General features: G+C 39.5%; 1 protein-coding gene across 3 annotated transcripts in view; it reads right to left on the minus strand.

Annotated features, from left to right (window-relative positions):
* rtf1 (RTF1 homolog, Paf1/RNA polymerase II complex component) overlaps positions 1-18,835 on the minus strand; it is a 207,508-nt gene extending 188,673 nt beyond the window's left edge. For all 3 annotated transcript variants that reach the window (XM_073040540.1, XM_073040539.1, XM_073040538.1), the window contains exon 1: positions 18,508-18,835. In XM_073040540.1, coding sequence (XP_072896641.1) covers positions 18,508-18,585 — 78 coding nt within the window. In that variant the 5' untranslated portion in view covers positions 18,586-18,835. The remainder of the gene's footprint in view (positions 1-18,507) is intronic.
* Positions 18,836-26,570: the final 7,735 nt, after the last annotated feature.

Consider the following 26,570-nt stretch of genomic DNA (forward strand, 5'->3'; position numbering starts at 1 on the left):
ACTGGCAGGCAACCAGAAAAGGCCCCTTTTATTCCCAGTCACTGCCTCCTGCCTGTCAGCCATTCCTCTGTCCATGCCAGTATCTTTCCTGTAACACCATAGCATTTTATCTTGTTAGATGCACCTTATCAAATATCCTGAAGTTCCAAGGAAATGGCATTCGCTGTCTTTCCTTTGTCTATCCTGCTTGTTACTTCCTTGAATCCCAACAGATTTGTCAGGCAAGATTTCCCTTTACAGAAACTATGCTGACTTTGACTTATTTTATCATTAGTCTCCAAGTACCCAGAAGCCTTGTCCTTAATAATGGACTCCAGCACTTTCCCAACCTAACAGGCTAATAATTCCCTCCCTTTTGTCTTCCTCCCTTCTTAAAGAGTGGAGTGGAGTGACATTTTCAATTTTCTAGTCCTCTAAAACCATGCCAGAATCACGCGATTCTTGAAAGATCATGGCCAATGCATCCATTAATTCTTCAGCAACCTCTCTCAGGACTCTGAGATGCAGTCCATCAGGTCTTCAGGTGGATACATCACCTGGACTATTGAGGGTGCCTTAGCACTTTTCCCTTTTTAATAGCAATGGCACTCACTCCTGCTCCCTGACACTCATGGACCTCTCACATACAGCTAATGTCTTCCACGGTAGAGACTTATTAAGTACTTATTAAGTTCATCCGCCATTTCTGTGGCCCCATTACTACCTCACCAGTATCATTTTCCAGTGGTCCAATATCAACTCACACCTCCCTTTTATTCTGCATAAAAATGAGCATCCTGCTTTAAATTATCAGCTTTTCCCTCAAGCTTTTCACTTCTTATAAGCTATTTTAGTTGCCTTTTGTTGGATTTTAATAGCTTCACAACCATCCAACTTCCCACTCACTTCTGCAACCTCATATGCCCATAGCTTTTATGCAGTCTTTAACTTCCCTTGCCAGCCAAGGTTGCCTACCACTGCAATTTGAGAATTTCTGTGGGACAAAGCTATCCTGTGCCTTGTGAACTATTTCCAGAAACCTCAGCCACCTCTGTTCTGCTGTAATCCCCACCAGAATCCCCCTCCAATCCACCTGGCCAAACTTCTCTCTCATGCCTCTGTTAATTCCCTTTACTCCATTGCAATACTGATACATGTGTCTTATGCTTCTCCCTCTCAAATTGCAGTACAAATTCAATCATATTATGATCACTGCTTATTAGCTCTGGGTTATTATACAAAAATATACATTGAGCTAATAAAATCAGGGTTATCACACAACACCAAATCTAAGATAGCCTTTCCCCTAGTAGGCTCAAGCACAAAAGCCATCTTGGAGGCATTTTACAAGTTTCCTCTCTTGCGATCCGACACCAACCTGATTTTCCCAATCCCCTTGGAAATTGAAGTCCCCCGTTATAATTGTGTCATTACCCTTATTACATGTCCATTCCAACTTCCTTTGCAATCTCTACCCCACATCTTGGCTAGTGTTTGGAGGCCTATATATGATTCCCATAATGTTTTTTTTACCCTTGCAGTTTCTTAACTCCACTCAGAAAGACTCAACATTCTCTGACCCTACGTCACCTCTTTCTAAAGATGTAATTCCTTCTCTCATCAACAGAACCACACCAGCGCCTATGCCTTCCTGCCTGTCCTTTTGATACAAGTATATCCATTGATGTTAAGCTCCCAACTATGGCCTTCTTTCATCCACAACTCAGTGCTACACAGAATGTCATACTAACCAATTTCTTATTGTGCTACGATTTTATCCACTCGATTACAAATGCTACTCACATTTAAATACAGCACCTTCAGTCCTGCATTCTTTGCATTTTGCCTCTGTGGTACAATTTAAACTTGGCTCTGTCTGCATTTGTAAACAATCACTGGCTTGTCCTTCCTTACATTCACAAGTTGCCTTGAATAGAGTACAGCCTTATCCACAAGTTCCGCATGCGCGAGTTCAACCAACCGCGAATCGAGAAAACCCGGAAGTGCTCTTCCAGCAATTGTTGTTCAAGCATATACAGACTTTTTTTTCTTGTCATTATTCTCTAAACATTGCAGTATAACAACTATATACATAGCTTTTACATTGTATTAGGCATTATAAGTAATCTAGAGATGATTTAGAGTATACGGGAGAATGGGTGTAGGTTATTGTGGATCGGGAATGGAAAAAAATGGAAGTTCTCTTACTAAGTCAGAAGAGGTGCATCTGGCATCATTTAGTGTCAGTCAGTCAAACATTTGTCTTAGTACATTGTATATATTTTACTTTTCTATGCATATAAAACACTTAAGAAACGTTCTGTATTTCAATAATATATGGTTATATGGTTAATAATTAAACCACTGCACTTACATCAGGGCAGGGCCTTTCTCACTTTATCCTTTAAAATTGTCCCAATTGTTGACCGACTGTAGCCTAATGCTTTTCTAATGACCGATGGCGTTTCACCTCTTTCCAATCACTTTATTATTTCCACTTAATTTTCAATCGTGATCGTGATTATTTTCGTGAACAGAAACACTGCGGATTCAGAGCTCCGCCAGTCCTAAAGACCACTGCACTGAAACAGGTTAAATAAGGGGCTTGAGCATCCGCATTTTTTGGTATCCGCGAGGGGTCCCGGAACAAATCCCTCGCAGATAAGGAGAACTGACTGTATAGAGAAGTGTCTGGTTGAGCATTTTCGTTGAAGGAATAAAGTCATAGACTACTTTATAAATAGGGAAGCAAATTCTGAAATCAGAGGTGCAAAGGGACTTGGGAATCTTTGTGCAGGATTCCCAAAAGGTTAACTTGCAGGTTGAATTGGTGCTAAGGCTGGCAAATGTTACATTAGCATTCATTTCGAGAGGACTAGAATATAAAAGCAAGGGTTTTACTAAGACTTTGTATAGCATTGGTCAGATAATACTTGGAATATGATGAGCAGTTTTGGGTACCTTACCTAAAAAGAATGTGCTGGCATTGGAGATAGTCTAGAGGAGGCTCATGAGAATTATTTTGAGAATTGAAAAGTTAATGTACAAGTAAAATTTGATGGCTCTGTACCTGTATTCACTGGAGTTTATTAGAATGAGGTGTGGATCTCACTGAAACCTGTCAAATATTGAAAGCCCTAGATAGAGTGGCCATTAAGAGGATGTTTCTTAAACTGGGGTTAGTCTTGGGCCAGAGGGCACAGCCATAGAAGGACTTTCCTTTAGAACAGAGATGAGGAAGAATTTCTTTAACTAGAGGGTAGTGAATGTGTAGAATTCGTCAGCACAGACAGCTATTGAGGACAAGTCATTGGCTATATTTAAAGCAGAGGCTAACAGGTTCTTGATTAGTAAGATTGTCAAAGGTTACTCAGAGAAGGCAGGAAACTAGGGTTGGTACCTGCCTACTGTAACAGAGGTGACTCCCTCCCTGTAACTCCCATCACCTTACAATTCCCATTTGTGCCAAAAGTCATCTAGCTGCAGCTACAATTCTCTAACAAGGTTTGTGACTAGTGAAACATCTCGTTATCAGGGAGACCCATAGAATACACGAAAGTTACTGGCATGGTTACAGCATTGGCTGATTGGTAGGAGGCAGGAGTGGGAATAAAAGGATCTGTTTCTGGTTGACTGCCAGTGACAAGTGGTGTTCCATAGGAGTCAGTGCTGGGACCACTTATTTTTATGCTGTGTATCTATGATTTAGGTGATGGAATAGAGAGTTTTGCTGCCAAGTTTGCAGCTGATACAAAGACTGGTGGATGGGCAGGTAGTGTTGAGGAAAAAGGAAGGCTGCAGAAGGACTTAGACTGGAGCATCCATTTAAAAAAGAGATGCAGAGAAATTTCTTTAGCCAGAGGGTGATGAATTTGTGGAATGTTTTTAAACCACTGGCAGCTGTGGAGGCCAGGTCATTGGATCTATTTAAGCCAAAGTTTGATAGGTTCATGATTAGCCACGGCATCAAAGGTTACAGGGAGAAGGCTTGGGAATGGGCTGGGGGGGGGGGGGGGGGGGAGGAAAGAAGATTGGCCATGATTAAATCACAGGGCAGACTCAATGGGCTAGATGGCCTAATTCTGCTCCAGTATCTTATAGTCTTAAGCGCTTGAAAAGTGTGCGAAGATGGGATACACGTTCGGATTTGGATGCTCTGGCAACATCCATGTCATCCATACAAACAAAAAGAAATCTATTATTTTTTTAAATACAGACTCCATCAGCCGTTTGGAAAGTCTTTGCTGCATTTTTCAGCCCAAGCAGCATTTGCAGAAGCTCAGAGGTTTTGGGAATGTTCTCTGAGCACATATGCACCTGATAGTAGCCCCTAACTAAATCGACTTTGGAAAAAATTGACTTTATAGCTAAGGTACTTAAAAGTGTGGGACTGGATTCGGAGGTGGTGACCTTGTTAAGGCCCGAAATATCAGCTTTACTCTTTCCCATAGATGCTGCCTGGCCTGCTGAGTTCCTCCAACATTTTATGTGTTGCTTGGATTTCCAGTATCTGCAGATTTTCTCTTGTTGGTGAACAGAGATATGTAATGGAATTGTTTATCGAGAAGAAAGCACATTTAACATAACAAACATTTGTCCCTAGTCATTAGCAAAACAGATCAACAAGTCATTCAACACACTGTTGTTCATTAAGGGGGCCACAAAAGGATTAGGTTCTCTCCTACTGCTCTCAATGCACTTGTTATAATGATTTGCACAGACTGAAAATCCAGAGAGCAGAGTTTAAAACTTATAACGAGCAGACTGTCATAAACAACCATGTCAGGAGAGTAAATACACCATCTTTACAAGTCTGTCCAATGTAACTTCAGACCCATGTCACATTATCATTGAAAAATGGCCTAACAAGCCAATCAGCTGTACTATTACTACTGCACTCAAAGTGAAAAGTAACTACCTAACCAAGGTAGAACTGTGCAAGTAACTGAAACAGAAAGACTTCAGTGGTTCAAAGTGGTTCTCCAACTTCCCAAATAGGCAACAAATACTGTCCTTATCACAATACTGAGAATCCACAAAACGAATAAAGACACATTTTATTGACTGACAGACAGGTAACAACAAAATCAACTAAAGAAAACAGTCAAAGAACCGGCTGGTGTCAAATGCAACACTCACATTGATACTGCCCAAACATTACTAGATTTGCTTCTAGAACCTCCCATGGTAGCATGTTCTAGTCACCCACTGCAGTGTAAAATCTCCTTTAAAATTTCACCCTCCTACCATAAAGCTGCACCCTCTAGTGTTTTGACATCTCCACCCTTGGGAAATGATTCCAACCATTGATCATGTAAGCGTCTCAAAATAAGTAGATGTTACTGCCATTTCCCAGTCTATATCAGTTGAACTGATCTACTCAAGAGCACAAGAAATTACAGAAAGTTCTGCAAGTAGCCTAGTGCAGCATGTAAACTAAACCCCCTTCCAATGACCCATCTATACAGTGCTGCCTCAGGAAAGCAGCTAAATTAATCAAAGATCCCATCCATCCTGGACATCCTCTCCTTTTTCATTGAGCAGAAGGTACAAAAGATAAGGGCCTCTCATGCAATAAGAGATGAGGCCACATTCAAGTTGGAGGAGCAACACCTTACTCCATCTAGGCAGCCTCCAACCTGATGGCATAAACATTGATATCTCAAGCTTCTGGTAATCGCTCTCTCCCTCTCCTTCACCATTCCCATCTTTCTTCTCATCTCCTTACCTGCCCATCAGCTCCTTCTGGTGCTTCTCCCCCTTCCTTCCCTTTCTTCGATAGCCTTCCATCCTCTCCTAGAGTCTCCCTTCTCCAGCCCTTTATCTCTTTCACCAATCAACAACCTCTTCTCCAGGCTTCACCTATCCTTCCTCCCCTCCCCCCACTCTGACCTCAGCTCTTTTCCAGACCTGATGAAGTGTCTTGGCCCATCACGTCCACTGTTCACTCAAGTCATATGTAGAGTTGAAAGTCAGCGTGTCTTTAATCAAAAGTGTCATGGTCTCAAAAAGTAGTCAGCTTTAAGAAGATTTTCTTCATCCACTGGTAGAATGATTCTTTTGGAATTTTCTACCTGAGAATATTGGAGTCTCTGTTGCTGAGCTTATTCAGACAAATCAGTAAGTTTTTAAATATTAGGGGTAAATTAGGGGATATTGGGTTACTGCACTAAATTGCTGCAGAGCTACAAAATCAGCCACGGTCCTCTTAAACAGGAGAAGAGTTATGAGGAGATTCCACCTCATGTTTTTTTGCAACAAATTAGCAAATGTTACCAGCTGATGAGAAGCAGACCTTATAGGGAGCCAGGAGTTATTAACAGCCAGGCAATATATTTTACAATCTGACAGACTCCTACTTGTATGCATGCAAAAAGCATAGCTGGGGTTCAAAAGTACCCCCCCCCCCACCCTTACACCTTCAAACAGGAGTCTTTATGCATTCTGATGAACTCACAACTCCACATTTACTGAGACACTGTAAGCAGTTTACTGAAGAGAAATAACAATAGTAAATATTAAATAAGACCATAAGCTATAGGAATAGAATTAGGCCATTTGGCCCATCGTGTCTGCTCCGCCATTCAATCATGGCTGATCTTTTATTTCCCCCACCTCAGCTCCATTCCCTGGCCTTCTCCTCGTAACCTTTCATGCTGTGTCCGATCAAGAACCTATCAATCTCTGCCTTAAAAACATCCAACAACCTGGTCTCCACAGTTCCCGGTGGTAATAAATTCCACAAATTCACCACCCTCTGGCTACAGAAATATTTCTGCATTTCTGTTTTAAATGAAAGCCCCTCTATCTTGAGCCTGTGCACTCTTGTCCTAGACTCCCCCACCATGGGAAACTTCCTTTCCACATCCACTTTGTCTAAGCCTTTTAACATTCATAAGGTTTGAAAGAGATCCCCCCCTCACCCTTCCAAATTCCAGCAAGTGCAGACCCAGAGCTATCAAACGCTCCTTCTATGATAACCTTTTTATTCTCGGAATCTTCATGAACCTCCTCTGAACCATCTCCAATGCCAGCACATCTTTTCTTAGATGAGGAGCCCAGAACTGTTCACAATACTCAAGGTGAGGCCTCATATGCCTGCTCTTATGCTCTATACCTCTTGAAATGACTGCTAACATTGCATTTGGGTTCCTTTCCTTCAACTCTACCTGCAAGTTAACCTTTAGGGTGGTCTGCACAAGGACTCACTTTGCATCTCAGATGTTAGGATTTTCTTCCCATTTAGAAAATAGTCTGCATGTTTATTTCTTCTACCGAAGTGCATGACCATGCATTTTTCAACATTGTATTTCATTTGCCACTTTCTTGCCCATTCTCCTAATCTAAGTCCTTCTGCAGCACACTTATTTCGTTAACACCACCTGCCTCCACCAATCTTTGTATCATCTGCATACTTGCCACCTATTGCCATCTACTAAGACACCTATTCCATCATCTAATTCATTGATATAGAGTATAAAAAGCAGTCCCAACACTGATCCTTGTGGAACAGCACTAGTCACTGGCAGCCAACCAGAAAAGGATCTTTTTATTCACATTTGCTGCCTCTTACCTATCAGCCAATGCTCTAACCATGTTAGTAACTTCCCTGCAATACCATGGGTTCTTAACCTGGTAAGTAGTCTCACATGTGGCACCTTGTCAAAGGCCTTCTGAATGTCTAAATATACTACATTCACTTTATCTGTCCTACTTGTAATCTCCCCAAAGAATTCCAAGTCAGACAAGGTTTTCCCTCAAGGAAAACATGCTGACTTTGTCCTATCTTCTCCTGTGTCACCAAGTACTCCACAACCTCATCTTTAACAACGGACTAATATCTTCCCAACCACTGAGGCCAAGCTAACTGGTCTAATGCCTCCACAATCCCTACCGCTACTGCTTTCAGAACCCTAACGTGCAGTTGATCTGGTCTGAGTGACTTATGTACACGTAAGTCTTTCAGTTTTTTGAGCACCTTTTCCCTTGTAATGGCAATTGCACTCACTTCTCTTTCTTCACACACTACATCTGGCACACTGCTAGTGTCTTCCACAGTGATGACAAACCTCAAACCTTCAGTCTGAGCACGTCCCTTCTCTATCACCTGCCTATCCTCCCTCTCGCACTGTCCACAAGCTTTCTCTATTTGTGAGCCAACCTCCTCTTCCCCAATCTCTTCAGTCAGTTCCCACTCTCCAACAATTCTAGTTTAAACTCTCTGCAGTAGCCTTAGCAAACCTCCCCGCCAGGATATTCATCTGCAAACTTGGCAACAAAACCACCTATTCCATCATCTAAATCATTTATATACAGCATAAAAAGAAGTGGTCTCAACACCGACCCCTGCGGAACACCACCAGTCACTGGCAGCCAAAGAGAAAAGGATCCTTTTATTCCCACTCGCTGCCTCCTGCCAATCAGCCAATGCTCTAACCATGTTAGTAACTTTGCTGTAATATCATGGGCTCTTAACTTGGTAAGCAGCTCATGTGTGGCACATCAGGCTAATCTCCTTGCTGCTGCCTTCCTCCTTTCTTAAAGAGTGGAGTAACATTTGCAATGTTCCAGTCCTCTGGCACCATGCCAGAGTCCAATGATTTTTGAAAGATCATTTCTAATGTCACCACAATCTCTAACGCTTCCTCTTTCTGAACCCTAGGGTGCAGTTCCTCTGGTCCAAGTTGACTTACGCACCTTTAGCTTTTTGAGCACCTTCTCCCTTGTAACAGTAACTGCATCCACTTCTCTTCCTTCACACACTACAACATCAGTCATACTGCTGATCCACCATTTTGCAGTGCATGGGGTAAGACGTGTTTTATAGCGGCTCCACTTTTCTTTATATTTTACATCCCACTGACAGATTCCTTAAGTTTGATGATTTATTACTTCTGCTGAAGGATTTACGATTTAATTACGATGACCGGAAGTCAATCTGGCATTGAATTAAGAAGCAACAAGACTTTTCCTGAAACAGAGCAAACTGAACAAATAAAGAAATCAGAGGAAGCTGTTACTTTAGCAGGAATATCTTCTTCAATACAAGATATGAAGTTTGAATTTGGATCGCTCAATACTAAGATCGATAAGCTGACGGATACCAACGGGAAGCTTGAAAAATCTATCTTTAATGTCCAAGAATCTCTGGAGAATTTGGACTTTCAATTTCAGATGCTTAAGCAGACTACAAATCGAATTGAGAACAAGCATGAACAATTCAGGCAAACTATTAAAGAACAAGGAGTGAAGATGTCTTCGATGGAAATGAAAATTAATGAAATTACCTCAGAACTATCTAAAACGAAGAAAAAAATGATTGATTTAGATAGTAGAGCACGTCAGAGGAATTTGCGTATACTAGGATTGCCTGAAAATACTGAAGCTGGTGATCTGTTAAAGTTCTTCTCAGACATGCTGTATTCACTTTTTAGTGAGACCCTGGAAGCTAGCCCTTTACTTTATAGAGTTCCAAGATTTCGGCGTTCATCTGAATTGCATCCTCAGCCAATTGTATATATTATTATACAACTAAAGAAGCCATACTTCGAGAGGCCAGAAGAAAGCGAAAGATAATCTTCAAATCAACAGAGATTTGTATAGTCGAAGATTTTCCTCCTGAGATTTTTGCCGAAAGAAGGAAATACCGAGAAGTCATGAGCGAGATGTATAAGCTAAATTTACATCCATCTCTTTGGCATCCAGCGTGGCTAATAATCTTTCCTGAAGGGTCTCAGTCACAGAGAATCTACTCCCCCCAGGAGGGATGGGAGTACATTAAAAATCTTAAGGTTAAGCCGATTGCTGAATAGGTAATTCTGATGTATGAGATGTTTATAGATGCCCTGAGTAATTGGTATGGGATGTGGCTGATTAATTTTTTTTTTACTCATTAATAATTAGTATATACCTATAATTGTTTTGTAGGGAACTTTTACAGTATTATACTATAGAGGTCTGTATAGGACCTGCTGTGAACTACTCTTTTTGTTTGTTTGTTTCAACATTAATATAGTTTTAGGTTTGTTATAGATAGATAGATAGATAGATACTTTATTCATCCCCATGGGGAAATTCAACTTTTTTTTCCAATGTCCCATACACTTGTTGTAGCAAAACTAATTACATACAATACTTAACTCAGTAAAAAATATGATATGCATCTAAATCACTATCTCAAAAAGCATTAATAATAGCTTTTAAAAAGTTCTTAAGTCCTGGCGGTTGAATTGTAAAGCCTAATGGCATTGGGGAGTATTGACCTCTTCATCCTGTCTGAGGAGCATTGCATCGATAGTAACCTGTCGCTGAAACTGCTTCTCTGTCTCTGGATGGTGCTGTGTAGAGGATGTTCAGAGTTTTCCATAATTGACCGTAGCCTACTCAGCACCCTTCGCTCAGCTACCGATGTTAAACTCTCCAGCACTTTGCCCACGACAGAGCCCGCCTTCCTTACCAGCTTATTAAGACGTGAGGCGTCCCTCTTCTTAATGCTTCCTCCCCAACACGCCACCACAAAGAAGAGGGCGCTCTCCACAACTGACCTATAGAACATCTTCAGCATCTCACTACAGACATTGAATGACGCCAACCTTCTAAGGAATATATATATATTCTTTTTTTCTTCTTTTTGAAAGAAAGAACTTCAGTTGTAATATTATTTGCTTGGATTTCATTTTCTTTGAATATGTGATTAATATACTTTAGATGAATTTAAGATGGCCGTCACCAGTTATGTTTTTATTACTGTTAGACATAACACTGCAGTATTTGGAATTTGTTTGTCCCTTTTATTATGGCTAAATTGGATGGGATTAATATTTCAATTTTAATATACATAGCTGCAAAATGAAGGATAGGGTCAAGGGTCACTAGGTTAGCATGCGACCAGCCTATTGGTTGCTGTTTTTCTGGCTTTGTTTTTTTTTGGGGGGGGGGGAAGAACTATTAGAATAAGTTTTCTTTCTCAATTGGGTGGTTCTTTTGACGGACATTTTTTTCGCAAATACGTCATTCCTTCTAGTCATGTCCATACCTGTTGGTTTAATCTGCACTTGTGCAATAGTTTTCTTTATAAAATATTAAATTAAATCTTAAACACGGATGTTAATAAAATTAATATAATCTCTTGGAATCTGAACGGTGTGAATCATCCTATTAAACGTAAAAAGACTTTTAAGAAATTAAAAACACTTAATGCAGATATTAGATGAGGACATTTTTTTTAATTTTGGAAAGGACCTTTATTTCATTCTTTATTGACTAATAAAGTTAGAGGGGTATATTTTTGTTAACTCCAAAATCCCTTTAGTACATTTTAACAGAATTGCTGATTCGGTTGGAAGATATTTGTTACTGGTTTATTATGCAATCAAAAGGTAGCTTTGGTATGTGCATACGCACCTAATTTAGATAGTCCTGAATTTTTTAAGAAGCTTTTTTCTGAGCTACCGAATTTGAATGAATATAAGTTGATCATGGGCGGTAACTTTAATTGTTGTCTGAACCCCGGTGATTGACAGGTCATCAACCAATCCATCGCTTCCTAATAAAGCAGCGGCTTGAATTAATTCTTTTCTACTAAAATATGGCCTGGTCGATATCTGGAGATATAAACACCTTAACGACAAAGATTTTTCTTTTTTTCCCACACATTCATCATAAATACTCTACAATTGATTACTTTTTTCTAGACACACGTTTGTTACACTGTTATTGTGTGTACATATGACATCACTGCGTTGTCGGATCACATGCCTTTGAAATTAACCCTGAAGCTTTCTGATAGCTTTTTGAAAATGTCACAGTGGAGACTGAATCCCGTATTGTTACAGGATCCAGCTTTTGTTAAGTTTTATTACGGAGCAAATTTCTATATTTTTTGAATTTAATACAACTGAAGGAATGTTAAACTTGGTTAAATGAGACACAATGAAATATCTTCTTAGGGGACAGATAATTTCATACTCAGCAGCTTTAAGAAAGAAAACTAAAGCGGAACTGTCAGTGCTTACTAATAAAATTAGAGAGATAGATAAAGCGTATTCAGTAAAACCTACTGAAGACCTATATAAAGAAAGGGTTGAACTTCAAACACAATATGATTTGCTTCTGACCTTTCCCATCCAACAGCAAATTCTTAAATCTAAAAGTCTATTTTATATACATGGAGATAAGTCAGGTAAACTTTTGGATGGTCAGTTAAAGGCTGGTATGGTTAAAGACAGATTTTAAAAATTCGTAGACCTGATAGAACTGAAACCTTAGATCCTTATGAAATTAATAAGATATTTATGGATTTCTAATCTAATCTTTATAAATCTGAATTCTCTGACAATACTATTATGAATAGATTTTTGCAAAAATTAAATATACCCAATATTTTGACTCAAGATGTTGATATATTAGATGCACCTATTAAACAAGAGGAGATAGCTAAAGCTATATCCTCTATGCAATTAGGGAAAGCTCCTGGACCAGATGGTTATACGGTGGAATTTTACAAGACTTTCCATGAAATGCTTATACCACATCTTCAACAAACATTTACTGATTCTATACCCTCTGGGAACCTTCCAAAAACGTAATATGAGGCATTAATTTCATTGATTCCTAAAAAAGGAAAAGATTTATTGGAATGTGCATCCTATAGACCTATCTCTTTACTGAATGTAGATTTTAAAATTCTCTCTAAGATTCTAGCCAATAGACTTGAGAATATTTTGCCTACTGTTATCTCAAATGATCAAACTGGATTTATTAAAAATAGGTACTCAGATTTTAATATTCAAAGACTGTTAAATATCATTTATTCCCCCTCAGTTAAAGAATCTGAATGTATTGTGTCTCTGGATGCAGAGAAAACTTTTGATAGGGTGGAGTGGCCTTATCTGTTTCAGGTTTTGAAGAGGTTTAATTTTGGTCCGGGATTTATTTCCTGGATTAAACTGATTTATCAAGCCCGGGTGGCTGCAATTATAACTAATAATCAAAAGTCTCCTTATTTTTGTTGTCCTCTCAGTCCTTTATTATTTAATTTGGTTTTAGAACCACTTGCTATCGCTCTTAGGGATTCTAATTCTGTGCAGGGTATTAAGAGAGGGGATAATTTACATAAGGTTTCGTTATATGTGGATGATTTATTAGTTTACATTTCAGACTCTAGGAAATCTATTATATTTATGTTATCTATATTTACAGAATTTAGTTTTTTCTCTGGATATAAACTCAACTTACATAAAAGTGAACTATTTCCTATTAATGATTATACTGATTATTATGATCAAATACCTTTTAATATTGATAAAAACTATTTTACTTACCTTGGTATTAAAATTACTAAAAATTTTAAAGACCTATTTAAGTATAATTTTTCCCCTCTAATTGAATATAATCAACAAGCGCTTTCTAAATGGTCCCCTATGTCGGTCATTAATTAGTCGAATAAATGCTATAAAAATGGTTATTTTACCGAAATTTTTATATACAGTTCAAGCAGTTCCATCTTTTGTTCTGAAAATATTTTTTGATAAAATAGATTCTATGATGCTGTCTTACATTTGGAATAATAAAAGCTCCAGAGTGAATAAATTTTTATTGCAAGAATCAAAAAAAGATGGAGGACTGTTGCTACCAAACTTTAGATTTTATTATTGGGCAATTAATATTCGTTATATCACCTTCTGGATTCATGGTATAGATAACCAGGATTGCCCTTCATGGTTACATGTGGAGGAGAATTCGGTAAGGGGGTTTTCTTTAGCTTCTTTACTAAGAGCTCCTCTTCTTTTTTTGTTCTCCAGGATAGGTAGACAAGGTCTTAGTCTTATTGTTAAAAAAACTTCAAAAATTTGGTTTCAGTTTCATAGATATTTTGAATTAAATAACTTCGTACTCTCTAGTAATATCTATTTTAACTTTTTCTTTAAACCAACTCTGGATAAAGCTTTTTTAATATGGAAAACTAAGGGAATAAAAACTTTTTTAGATTTGCTTTCAGAGGATTGTCTTTTTCACAGTTAATGGATAAATATGATATATCTAGTACACATTTTTTTTTAGATATTTACAAGTTAGGATTTTTTTACGTGATTTTTTACCGAACTATCCATTGGCTTATTCACCAAATTTGGTTTATGCTATTTTTCAGCTTAAACCATTTCAAAAACGATTACTAGCTATTATATATAAACAGTTAATGAATGCACGTATAACGCCTAATGATAAGGTTAAACATACTTGGGAAATAGAACTTCGACATTCACTTTCAGATGATCAATGCAGTAAAATTTATTATCTAGTTAATAATTCATCTATCTGTGCACGTCACTCCCCAATTCATTTTAAGATAGTACACAGGGCCCACATGTCCAAAGATAAATTAGCGCATATTTTTTCTAATATAAGCCTGTGACAGATGCAACTCTGAGGTGGCTACTCTAACTCATATGTTTTGGTCCTGTGTAAAGTTAAATAATTTTTGGAGGGATGTGTTTAGAATATTATCAAAAGTTATAGGTGTGGATTTACAACCCAATTCACTTAAGTTCCTGCTGCCGCTCAACATGTGATAGCTTTTTCAACTTTACTGGCTAGGAGAGCTATCTTGTTATACTGGAAAGATTCTAATCCACCTACTGTTTTTAACTGGCTCTCCTCCATTATGTCCTGTTTAAGTTTGGCGAAAATTAGAAGCCGGACGTTTGACACATCTTTTAACTTTCAGCAAGTCTGGCGACCCTTTATTCAATATTTTCATATGATTTACTTTTTTTTTCTCTCTTTTTTAATTTTTGTTAAGGAAAAATTTTCCTTATCCGCAAAGGTTCGGAGATGACGGGAATGATGTCTTCTTTCTTCTTTTATTCTAATTTTATCCTCAAATGGACTGCCCAATCTTTTTTTTTGGTTTAGGTTAGTTTAGCGGGTTTTTTTCTCTTTAATAAAATTTCCAATCTTATTTTCTTTACGATTTGTCAAGAGGAGTTGTTGTTTCTTCTTTATATACTATATACAACAGCTTAACATTATATTTAATTGACCTTGACAGAATTTTTTTTTGTTTCTGCATTTTTTGTATTATGTGTTTGCTAAAACTCTGATTTGTATTTTTTTCCTCTGTTGGAAAATTAATAAAAAGTTTGAAAATGATAAAAAGTCATACTGCTGATATCTTCCACAGTGAAAACTGATGCAAAATACTCATTTTGATCATCAGCCATCTCGTTGACCCCTGCCTCATTTTCTAGTGGCCCTATATTAACTCTCATTTCTCTTTTATTTTCAACATACTTGAAAAAAACATTTACTATCCACTTTGTTATTATTTGTTAGCTTGCTTTCATATTTCATCTTTTCCCTTCCAATGATTTTTTTAGTTGCTCTTTGTAGGTTTTTAAAAACTTCCTAATCCTCTATCTTCCCACTAATTTTTGCTTTGTTGTATGCCCTTTCTTTTGCTTTTACAATAGCTTTGACTTTCCTTGTCAGCCACAATTGTACTATTTTACCATTTGACTATTTCTTCATTTTTGGAATTTCATTTCTTCATTTTTGTAGAGCACAACAAAACACAGAAGATGTCCTGGTCATCCACTGCGCCTAGTCCCATCTCCAGCTGTCTCGACTCTTGTCTTGCCACTGGATCCAGATGGGAATTGGGAAGAGAGTGAGGCTGACGCTGCGCAACTCTCCCTCACTTAAATCTAAATCATGCACTAGTCTCGACACCATCACGGTGTCGAGGTCTTTATCGATGACGATGGGCGAACACTTTTGGAATACACATGTCCTGCACCTTACTCATTTCCCAGAAATGCACATCATTGCTGCTCTGCTGTCATACCTGCCATTAATTTCCCTTACTCCACCAAAATACTGTTACATCAGACTTTACTTTCTCCCTACCAAATTTCAAGTTAAACTCGAATCATAGTGATCTCTGGCTCTTTTACCTTTAGCCCACTAATCACCCCCAGTTCATTACATAACACCCAATCCAGTACAGCTGATTCCCTAGTAGGTTCAACGACAAACTGCTCTAAAAAGCTATTTCTTAGGGATTCAACAAACTCTCTCTCGAGACCCATTACCAACATGATTGCCCTTTTGACTAACCTTTTCTATTTCCTGTTGTAACCTGTGGTCCACATCCCAGTCACTGTTGGGAAGGCCTTTTATATAACTGCAATCAACATGCTTTTACCTTGTAGTTTAACTCAACCCACAAGGATTCAGCACCCAATCCTGTCACATCTTTCTACTAATTTGATGCCATTCTTTACCAGTAGAGCCACACCACCCCCTCTGCCTACCCTCCGATACAACATGTAATCTTGGACATTCAGCTCCCAATTACAACCATCCTTTAGCCACGATTCAGTGATGGCCACAACATCGCACCTGGCAATCTGCAAAATTGCAACAAGAATATCCACTGTATTTCTTATACCACATGCATTTAGATACAACACCTTGAGTACGATTTACTATCCTTTCTGATTCTGCATCCCTAATTTGATAGGGATGGCTGCAATTAAGTCCTGCCTGCCCTTCCTAACAATCTGCTGCACGCTATCTTCACTTTTTTTTTACCATCTGTCCTTTCCCAAGTCCCTTCACTCCAGTTCCCACCCCCTTGCCAAGTTAGTTTAAACTCTCCCCAACAGCTCTAACATGGAAAACATCCTTTCCACATATGCTCTGTTTAGGCCTTTCAACATTCGAAAGGTTTCAGTGAGATTCCCCCTCATCCTTCTGAACTCCAGCAAGTACAGACCTAATAGACCTTTCATTCCTGGAATCCAGAATTCCTGGAAAGCAAATTATCGAAGAACCTGAAGCCCTGCCGCAGCTTCTCAGCCAGGCATTTAGCTGCCAAATCATCCTGTTTCTACCCTCACTGGCGCATGGCACAGGCAGCACTTCAGAAATTACTGCCCGAGGGGGAGGGGGGTCCTGCTTCTCAGCTTTCTACCTAGGTCTCTAAATTCTCTTTTCAGGACTTCATTTCTTTTCCTTCCTATGTCATTGGTACCAATATGTACCAAGACATCTGGCTCCTCTACCTCCCTCTCCAAAATGTTGCAAATGCGATCTGAGACATCCCTGACCCTGGCACCTGGGAGGCAACATACCATCCAGGTGTCCCATTCACATCCACAGAATCTCCTGTCTGTTCCCCTCACTATTGAGTCCCCTATCACTACAGCTCCCTTCTCTCTCTTTCCCTTCTGCACCATGGACCCATGCTCAGTGAGTGGCACCCAGTCGCCATGGCATTCTCCTGGGATGTCATCCTCCACAAAAGTATCCAAAGTGGTATACTTGTTTTTGAGGGGGATGGCCACTTAAGTGTTCTGCCCTAACTTCCTATTTACATTTCTCCTGACAGACACTGGTCCTGGGTTTGCTGTTGTTTGCAATAATGTATAAATAACTTAGATGGGAGTGTAGATGGGTGCAGATGACAAAAAGAATTTTTAAGTTGTGGACAGTGCAGAGAACTGTCAAATATACAGTAGAATATTGTACATAGAGTAGAACCTGGGCAAGTGTGAATTGTCTCGTTAGGAGATCTAACACAAGGGGGAAGTACTGTTAATGGCAGGACCCTTAACCAGTGCGTGCATAAGATCCAAGTCCATACTCACTGAAAGTGGCCACATATAGACATTATATGGGATACTTCATTGCTCAGGGTATTGAGAATAAGAGAAATTAATCACATTGCCTCAGTATAATACTCTGGTTAGGTTGCACTGTGTGCAATTCAGGTCACTCTATTACAGGAAGGATGTGGAGGATTTGGAAAAAGTGCAGAAAAGGTTTACCAGGAATAGTTTTCTCTGAATTGTCAGAAGCTTGTTGCGCATGAAGAGAAGGAAAGCTTAAAGAAATGTGTGAGGCAATTTGTTTTAAGTAAGTCCCCCATTTGGGAGTGGGGGGGAAGAGGCGGGCACACTACCTGTGGTCAAATGATTAAACACAGTAATGGCCAAATAGGGTTTATAAAACACAAAATGCTGAAAATAATGGGCAGTAAAAGTGGAAACAGAAAGTTAATGGTTCAGGGGTGTAGGAATCTTCACACTGATATGTCTGTCAAAGAAAGATAACTCATCAATAGAAAGGGTAAATCAAATGACTAGAAGCTGAACAGACCACTTGGAAAGGAATAACGCTTAGAATTTGTTGAAGCTTTCAAACAGACACTGGAGAAAACCGAATAGCATGGTAAAAGAAAGGATAGCCGGGGTAAGGGCTAATCCCAAATCCGAACGTGGCCTTAGGGGAAGGAGACAGCATCAAAAGCGACTACAGTAGATTTTCAGGGGACTGAAGAGTCGGAGCAAGTAGCAACGGCGACAGGAAGCTGACCCACAACCGTGGTAGGACGACGGATAACACAGGTCGCTGTAACATGGCGAATGGGCAGGAGCGTAGGCTCCCAAGGCCCGGGCCTAAGCCTTACCTAACACACTATCCCGGAACCCCGGCTTCTCACCACTCCTCTTCGACTCCGCTTACCTGGTCCAGGTTCTCCTCACTCCCGCTATCATCACTGTCCGAGTCGATCACGATTCGCCCCTTACGTTTCTTCAGCATCGCGGCGCCGCCTCGGGCCCTGGGACAGAGCAAGGCGCCAAGCAGCTCAGTAACGCGATCCCAAAAGGGCAAGGCAAAGACCGGCCGAGGTCTGCGTGGCTTAGTCGCACGGAGCCTGAGATAGGAAATAACAGCACCACAACTTCACAGGAACGGACAAAAAAAAATAAAATGTTCTACTCCCGCCACGAACCGGCCTCAGGCTCCAACACACAATAAACCAGCGCAGAGTACGCACGCGCAGCAAGCGACTGGCGCTCATTAGCATACGGCGTACGGTATTGGCCATCAAAGAAAGGAAGAATATTAGGGTGGGAGGGGGTAGAGGGGGAGGGGGTAGAGGGGGAGGGGGTAGAGGGGGAGGGGGTAGAGGGGGAGGGGGAGGGGGAGGGGGTAGAGGGGAGGGGGAGGGGGAGGGGGTAGAGGGGAGGGGGAGGGGGAGGGGGGTAGAGGGGGAGGGGGAGGGGGAGGGGGAGGGGGAGGGGGAGGGGGAGGGGGAGGGGGAGGGGGAGGGGGGAGGGGGAGGGGGAGGGGGAGGGGGAGGGGGAGGGGGAGGGGGAGGGGGAGGGGGGAGGGGGGAGGGGGAGGGGAGGGGGGAGGGGGGGGAGGGGGGAGGGGGAGGGGGAGGGAGGGGGAGGGGGAGGGGGAGGGGGAGGAAGGGGAGGGGGAGGGGGGAGGGGGGAGGGGAGGGAAGATGTGGGGAGGGGATTGGTAGGGATGTTGGCGAGATGGGGATGTGGTGGGGATGTTGAGGTTGGGGAGGAAGGTGGAGTGGGGGAGGAGGGGGGATAGTGGGATGGGGGTGGGGGGAGAATGGGGGTGGGGGAGGTGGATGGGGATAAGGGATGGGGTGGATGGAGGTTAGCGGAGGGGGATGGGGAGGCGGGTGGGGGGATAGGGGAATGAGGGGGGATGGGGAATGGGAAGGGGTGGGGGGAGGTGGATGGGGGATAAGGGATGGGGTGGATAGGGAAGGGGATTGGGGAGGCAGGTGGGGGGAATGGAGGAGGGGATGGGGAGGGGTGAGGGATGGTGAGGGGGACAGGGGAATGGGAGGAGGGAGATGGGGATAGGGAGATGGGGAGGGGATGGTGAGGTGGAGGGAGGGGTGGGAGGAGGAGGGTGGGGAGATGGGATAGGGGATGGAGGGGATGGGGTGGGGAGATGGGAGGAGGGGGATGGGGTGGGAGGGTTTGGAGGGGTGGGGGATGGGAGTGGGAGGGGTTGGAGGGGGTGGGGTAGGGGAGGGGGTTGGGGGATGGGGTGGGGATATGGAAGATGGGGAGGGGTGGGAGGAGGGAGTGCGGGAGGGGGAGGAGTTAGAGTGGGAGGAGTGGTGAGGGGAGGGTGGAGGAGAGGGGGGAGAGGAGGAGAGGAGGGGGAGGAGCCGTGGGAGGGGATGGTGGCAGGGGTGGCGTTGGAAATGGAGGGTTGGGAGGTCAGCAGGAGACGCTCATGGAGTGAGCACTGTTTCAGATTTGCTCCATAACCTTTACTTTTTTTTAAACCTATGATCACCCTTATTTAACTTACTTTTACCTGCACCAAAAGATTCTTGCTACTTTTTTGGACTTATCTTTAAGAGTCTATTGTGAATTTTGAAGAAATGAGTACAGAGATGGCTTTGAGATCTAAAGGGCAAGACTCTGGGAAAGATTCTAACGGGAACGGAAGGGAAAAAAAAGACCGATCCTAAGCGCACTGAATTGACTTATGAAATGAATTTTAAATGAAAAATTTGAAGAACAATGACAAATTTTCAAACAAGATATAAAGGCTTTTCAGGATTATATGGATAAGACTGATTCAGTAGTTAACCAGCAGCAAGCTCTAATCACAACTTTGCAAGAGGACGCTCGGAAGCGAGACTTGATAATTGAAAAACTGGAGCAGAAATTATCTTCAACGATTAAACAGGTGGAAACACTTAAAGCCAAGAGTGTCGACTTTGAAGATTGGTCCAGAAGACAGAACTTACGCATACTTGGTCTCCCGGAAGGTATTGAACAAGGGGACCCCTCGAAGTATTTTGCTCAACTTTTAAAGGATGCGTTCCCTTCTTTATTCCCAGACAGTCCTCCATTACTTGATCGCGCCCACAGAATTATGCGCCGATCACCAAGTTCTTCATCTAAACCACCGGTTGTAATTGTCCGATTTCACTACGTGCATGTCAAAGAGCAATTTATTCGTGTGGCTCGGCGTTTAGGGATGGTCAAATTCCAAGAATTTGACTTTCGATTAGTGGAGGATTTTAGCCCAGAAGTAATGAAGGCAAGGCTTCTTTTGAAACCTCTGATGTCCGAATGTTATGAGAAAAATCTAAACCCTGCGCTCTTATACCCTGCAAAGCTCAGAATCTCGCCTCCGAATGCACCACGGCGTGTTTTTCTCTCCACATCTGAAGCTCGAAGCTTTCTGGATGAGCATTATTCTACTGTTTGACTCTCGTTTTTAATAAATCAGTGATTTTGATCGTTACAAAACAGTTTTTGTTTCCAAAACCAGATTTTGTTTCTGGCTATTGGTGTAGGTTTACTCTATATTTTATATTCTAATTAAAGTTTTTTTTTGACGTACTAATCTTTTTGTTTTACTTACTTTAACCACAGTACTTTATCTTTGGTCATTATTATTCATCCTTGGAAGGTGATTTTTTTTTACTAAGATGGCGGTTTCTTCTCTAAAATATTTTTTGCTTTTTTTTATTTCACCTTTTTTTTCTCTCTCGTCTTCTTCCTATAATGCATTTCTTATCACCGTTTAAATTTTTTTTGGTTTGTTTGGGTTTTAACCCAATTTATAAGTTACTAGTGATTATATTCTTTTTGTTTTTTTACTAGCAATTATATTAAGAAGTTTGTTTTAGTACAGTGATCATTATTTTTTTTGGAGTTTGGGTGGATCTTTTTTTCCTTTATATACGGAGTTGCCTTCTGCTGATATGGGGGTAGATTTAGTTTCATTCCTCTTTCTTCCCAGCCTTCTCCTGGCTTGGGAGGGACTTTCTCTTCTTGGGTGGGGGGGTGGGATTTTTTTTTTCTAAATCTACTGTTCTTTTTATCAGTTTTTTTTAGTATTTTAATTTGGGCTGATTTTAAACTACTAAAATGTCCACGATGTTGTCACTTCCGGGTCTGCCCCTTATTTTTGTTCCTCTTCTGGGTGCATGAGTCCATAATTTGGTTAACCCTTTATATACCAAAGGGTTGATATCAGAAATATGGCTCAGACCATTAATTTTGTCTCTTGGAATACTAATGGCTTAAACCATCCGATTAAACGGAAAAAGATTTTCAAAGTATTCCAAAGACTGAATGCACATTTTATTTTTGTACAAGAAACTCATGAGAAGAGGGCAATCAATGTTTTTTTTAGGTTTTGGAGGGATCAACAGTACCATTCGAATTCAAATGCCAAAGTAAAAGGAGTTTCAATTTTTATTGACTCCTCTATTACATTTGTCCAAAACGATATTATTTTGGATCCGAATGGCAGATTTTTGTTAATTACTGGGTTACTTTTTAACAAAAAGGTTGCTATGGTTAATGTTTATGCTCCAAATGTGGATTATCCCGATTTTTTTAAAGTCCTTATTTACTTCTCTACCTAATCTAAATGAATATAGGTTAATAATGGGTGGTGACTTTAATTGTTGTTTAAATCCTTTGTTGGACAGATCTATATCTACTCAGACTTTACCTAATAAGTCGGCCACTTATATTAATTATTTTTTGACTGATAATGGAATTTTTGATATTTGGAGATTTCGGCATTCTAAGGGCAAAGAGTTTTCATTTTTCTCACATGTTTATCATTCTTATTCGAGAATTGATTTTTTTTTATTGACTCTTGTTTTATTCCATCGGTAATTGGTTGTAATTATGATATTATAGCCATCTCTGACCATGCTCCATTAAAACTTTCTATTAAATTTATGGATACAGCTTCTAGTGCTAGACAATGGCGATTTGATTCTACCTTACTGCAAGATCCGGATTTCATTAAATTTATGAAGTAACAGATCGATTTCTTCTTTTCAACTAATTCCACGGATGAAATTTCTTACGGAACACTTTGGGACACTTTTAAAGCATATATACATGGACAGATTATCTCCTATTCCGTTGGTTTGAGAAAACGTATTAAGAAGGAAACTCTTTTATTGGTTGATAAAATTAAAGAGATTGACAAGAAATATTCAACTGCTCCTAGTAAGGAGCTTTACAAACAAAGGGTTGAACTTCAAATGGAACATAGTTTATTACTTACATCTTCGATTGAAAATCAATTAATGAAAACCAGATCTGATTTTTATATACATAGTGATAAATTGGGTAAACTGTTAGCTAATCAATTGAAGAATGCTTTGGTTAAACGCCAAATTATTAAGATTCGTCAGCAGAATGGTGATTTGACAGTTAACCATGATGAGATAAACAAATCTTTTCAAGATTTTTATACCTCCCTGTATCATTCTGAATTCCCTCATGATTATAATATCATGTATGATTTTCTTGGGAAATTGAATTTTTCAAAATTATCATCAGATGATCTTTCAATATTAGAAACTCCTATTACGGATGCAGAAATTAAAGGGGTTATTTCCTCTATGAATTCTGGGAAAGCACCAGGTCCAGATGGGTATACAGTAGAATTTTTAAAATGTTTTTCCTCTACTCTTTCTCCTTGGTTATGCAGGGTTTTTGAAGAAGCAATTAGATTGGGTAATCTGCCACAATCTTTTTATAGAGCTTCCATTTCTTTAATATTGAAGAAAGATAAAGACCCTACTGACTGTGCATCCTATAGACCAAAATCCTTATTGAATGTAGATTCCAAGATCTTTTCCAAGTTACTGGCATCCAGGCTGGAGAAGGTATTACCTCAAATTATCTCGGAAGATCAAACTGGTTTTATTAAAAATCGCTATTCTTTTTTCAATGTTAGGAGATTATTGAATATTGTTTATACTCTTTCACATAGCACCTCAGAATGTGTCATTTCATTAGATGCGGAGAAAGCATTTGATAGAGTTGAATGGCCATACTTATTTACTGTGCTTGAGAAGTTTAATTTTAGTCCGACATTTATTTCCCGGATTAAACTGATATATCATACTCCAGTAGCCTCAGTTTTTACTAACAATCAAAGATTTCCCTTTTTTCATTTATTTCGGGGTACTAGACAAGGTTGTCCTCTTAGTCCATTATTATTTGATATTGCTTTAGAACCCTTGGCAATTACTATTAGAGAATCACCGAACATTTTTGGCATTACTCGTGGGATGGATATACATAAGTTATCATTATATGCAGATGATTTATTATTATTTATTTCTGATCCTGAGAAATCCATTCCTGCAGTTATATCATTGTTGGCTCAATTTAGTAATTTTTCCGGGTATAAATTAAATCTTAATAAGAGTGAATTGTTTCCTTTAAATAGACAGGTTCCAATTTATGGAAATTTACCTTTTAAATTAGTTAATGACTCTCTTATATACTTAGGGATTAAAATCACAAAAAATTATAAGGACTTATTTAAGGTTAATTTTTTACCCTTAATCGATCAGATTAAATGTTTGTTCACTAAATGGTCACCATTATCTTTATCTCTGATAGGCTGGATTAATGCTATTAAGATGATTATTTTACCCAAGTTTTTAAATATATTTCAAGCGGTACCAATTTTTATTCCGAAATCTTTTTTTGATGTTGATGTTGATGTTGAATGTTGATTCAAAAATTTCCTCATATATATGGCAGAATAAAAATCCTAGATTAGGTAAAAAATATTTACAGAAGGCAAGGAAGGAAGGTGGATTGGCATTGCCTAATTTTAGATTTTATTATTGGGCAGTTAATATCCGATATTTGATATGTTGGTTAAAGGATTGGGATTTATCTTTTAGCCCTCATTGGGTGAACCTGGAAATTAAATCTGTACAAGGATTTTCATTGGGTTCTATTTTAGGGTCTTCTCTTCCCTTTGCTCTTTCTAAATTGCAGAAACGAATTGACAATCTGATAGTTAAACATACTTTACGTATATGGTTTCAATTTCAGAAATTTTTTGGGTTGACTCAGTTTGTTTTAAATATTCCTATTGTATCCAATTTCTTTTTTTATCCTTCTATTATAAACCAAGCTTATTCAGCTTGGAAGACTAAAGGATTACTATGATTTTCCGATTTATTTTTGGATAATTGTTTTATGTCTTTTGAACAATTATCTAATAAATATAATTTGCCTAGATTTCATTTTTTTTAGATATTTACAGATTAGGAATTTCTTAAATACTGTACTTCCCACCTTTCCAAATCTTGAGTCTTCAGGTATTTTGGAGAATTTGCTAGAACTAAATCCTTCTCAGAAAGGGGTAATATCAAAACTCTACAATATAATTATGAAGATACGTTCAGAGCCCTTCTATAAGATTAAAAATGATTGGGAAAGAGAACTTAACCTTACTATCCCTATTGAGAATTGGGATAAAATTCTTCAATTAGTCAATTTATCATCTATATGTGCTAAACATTCATTAATACAGTTTAAAGTTGTGCATAGGGCTCATATGTCCAAGGATAAATTGGCTCATTTTTATTCCTATATAAATCCTATTTATGACAGATGTCATTCTGAGATAGCGTCTTTAACTCATATGTTTTGGTCATGTCCGCTTTTGAAAAATATTGGAAAGACATTTTTGATATTATTTCCACAGTATTGAACATTGATTTACAACCTCATCCTATTACTGCAATTTTTGGTTTACCAATGATGGACTCAGTCCATTTATCTTCTTCTGCTTGTCGAATGATTGCATTTCTTACATTAACGGCTAGAAGATCTATTTTGTTGAATTGGAAAGAAATTAATCCCCCTACCGTATTTCATTGGTTTTCTCAAACTATGTTATGTCTAAATTTAGAAAAAATTAGAAGTGTTGTATTTGACCCTTCTATTAAGTTTGAAAAGATATGGAGACCATTTATTCAATATTTTCATATGATGTAATGTGACCCTGTTCCAAGCCTATTTGTTTTTCCAGTTTTGATTTTACATACATTGAGAGGATCGGAGTTGACGACACTGATGATTTTGTATTTTTGTTAGATATTATAAATAGCCCATTTTTTTCATCATTATTTTTTTCCTTTTTATTTCTTTTTTCTTTTTTTTTCCTTATTAGTTATTAGGTTGTTTGATTAGTTTTTCTAGCATAAATTTTTTTTTCTTTTTCTCTTTTCTGTTTTTTTTAATATATATTATGATATACCTAGTTTTGCTTTGTTTATATGTTACTTGTATCGTCCATGATTTGGGAAGACTCATTTATATTGTAACTATTGCTTATGTATCCTTTCATGTTCAGTTTAAATTTGTATGTTTGTAATCCCATTATCTATGTATTAATCTTATTATGTTGATATTAATAATAATAACAATAAAAAGATTGGAAAAGAAAGAAAGAAAGAAAGAAAGCGATGGAAGGTTGGAGGAAGGGGAGGGATGGGAGTGGGAGGGTTGGAGGGGTGGGAGGGGAGGGTGGGAAGAGTGGGGGTAGGAGTGTGGGGAAGTATGAGGTGTGGGGAGAGGTGGGAAGGAGGGCGGAGTTGGAGAGGAGGGTGGGGTGGGGGATAGTGGTAGGGGTAGATAAGGGGTAGAGAGGGTGGGACAGAGAGGTGGAAGATGGAGAAAAGGAGAAATGGGGTAGGAAGAGGGGAAAAGAGGGTGGGAAAGAGTGGTGGGGAGAGAGCGGGGTAAGAAGGGGTGAGTAAGGTGAGTAAGAAGAAGATGGGTGGAGGGAAGGGATGAGAAGGAGGGGAGAGGGGTAGAGATTGGGGAAAAGAGGACAAGCATGACTGGGTGAGAGAGGTGGAGCGAGAGGGAATAGTGGAGAGATAGGGGCGAGAGGGGGAAAATGAGGTGAGGAGGGCAAGTGGGGATGATAAGGGGTGAGAGTGGGTGAGAGAGAGGTGA

Source organism: Hemitrygon akajei, chromosome 3, assembly GCF_048418815.1.
Source record: "Hemitrygon akajei chromosome 3, sHemAka1.3, whole genome shotgun sequence".
Classification (NCBI taxonomy): Eukaryota; Metazoa; Chordata; class Chondrichthyes; order Myliobatiformes; family Dasyatidae; genus Hemitrygon; species Hemitrygon akajei.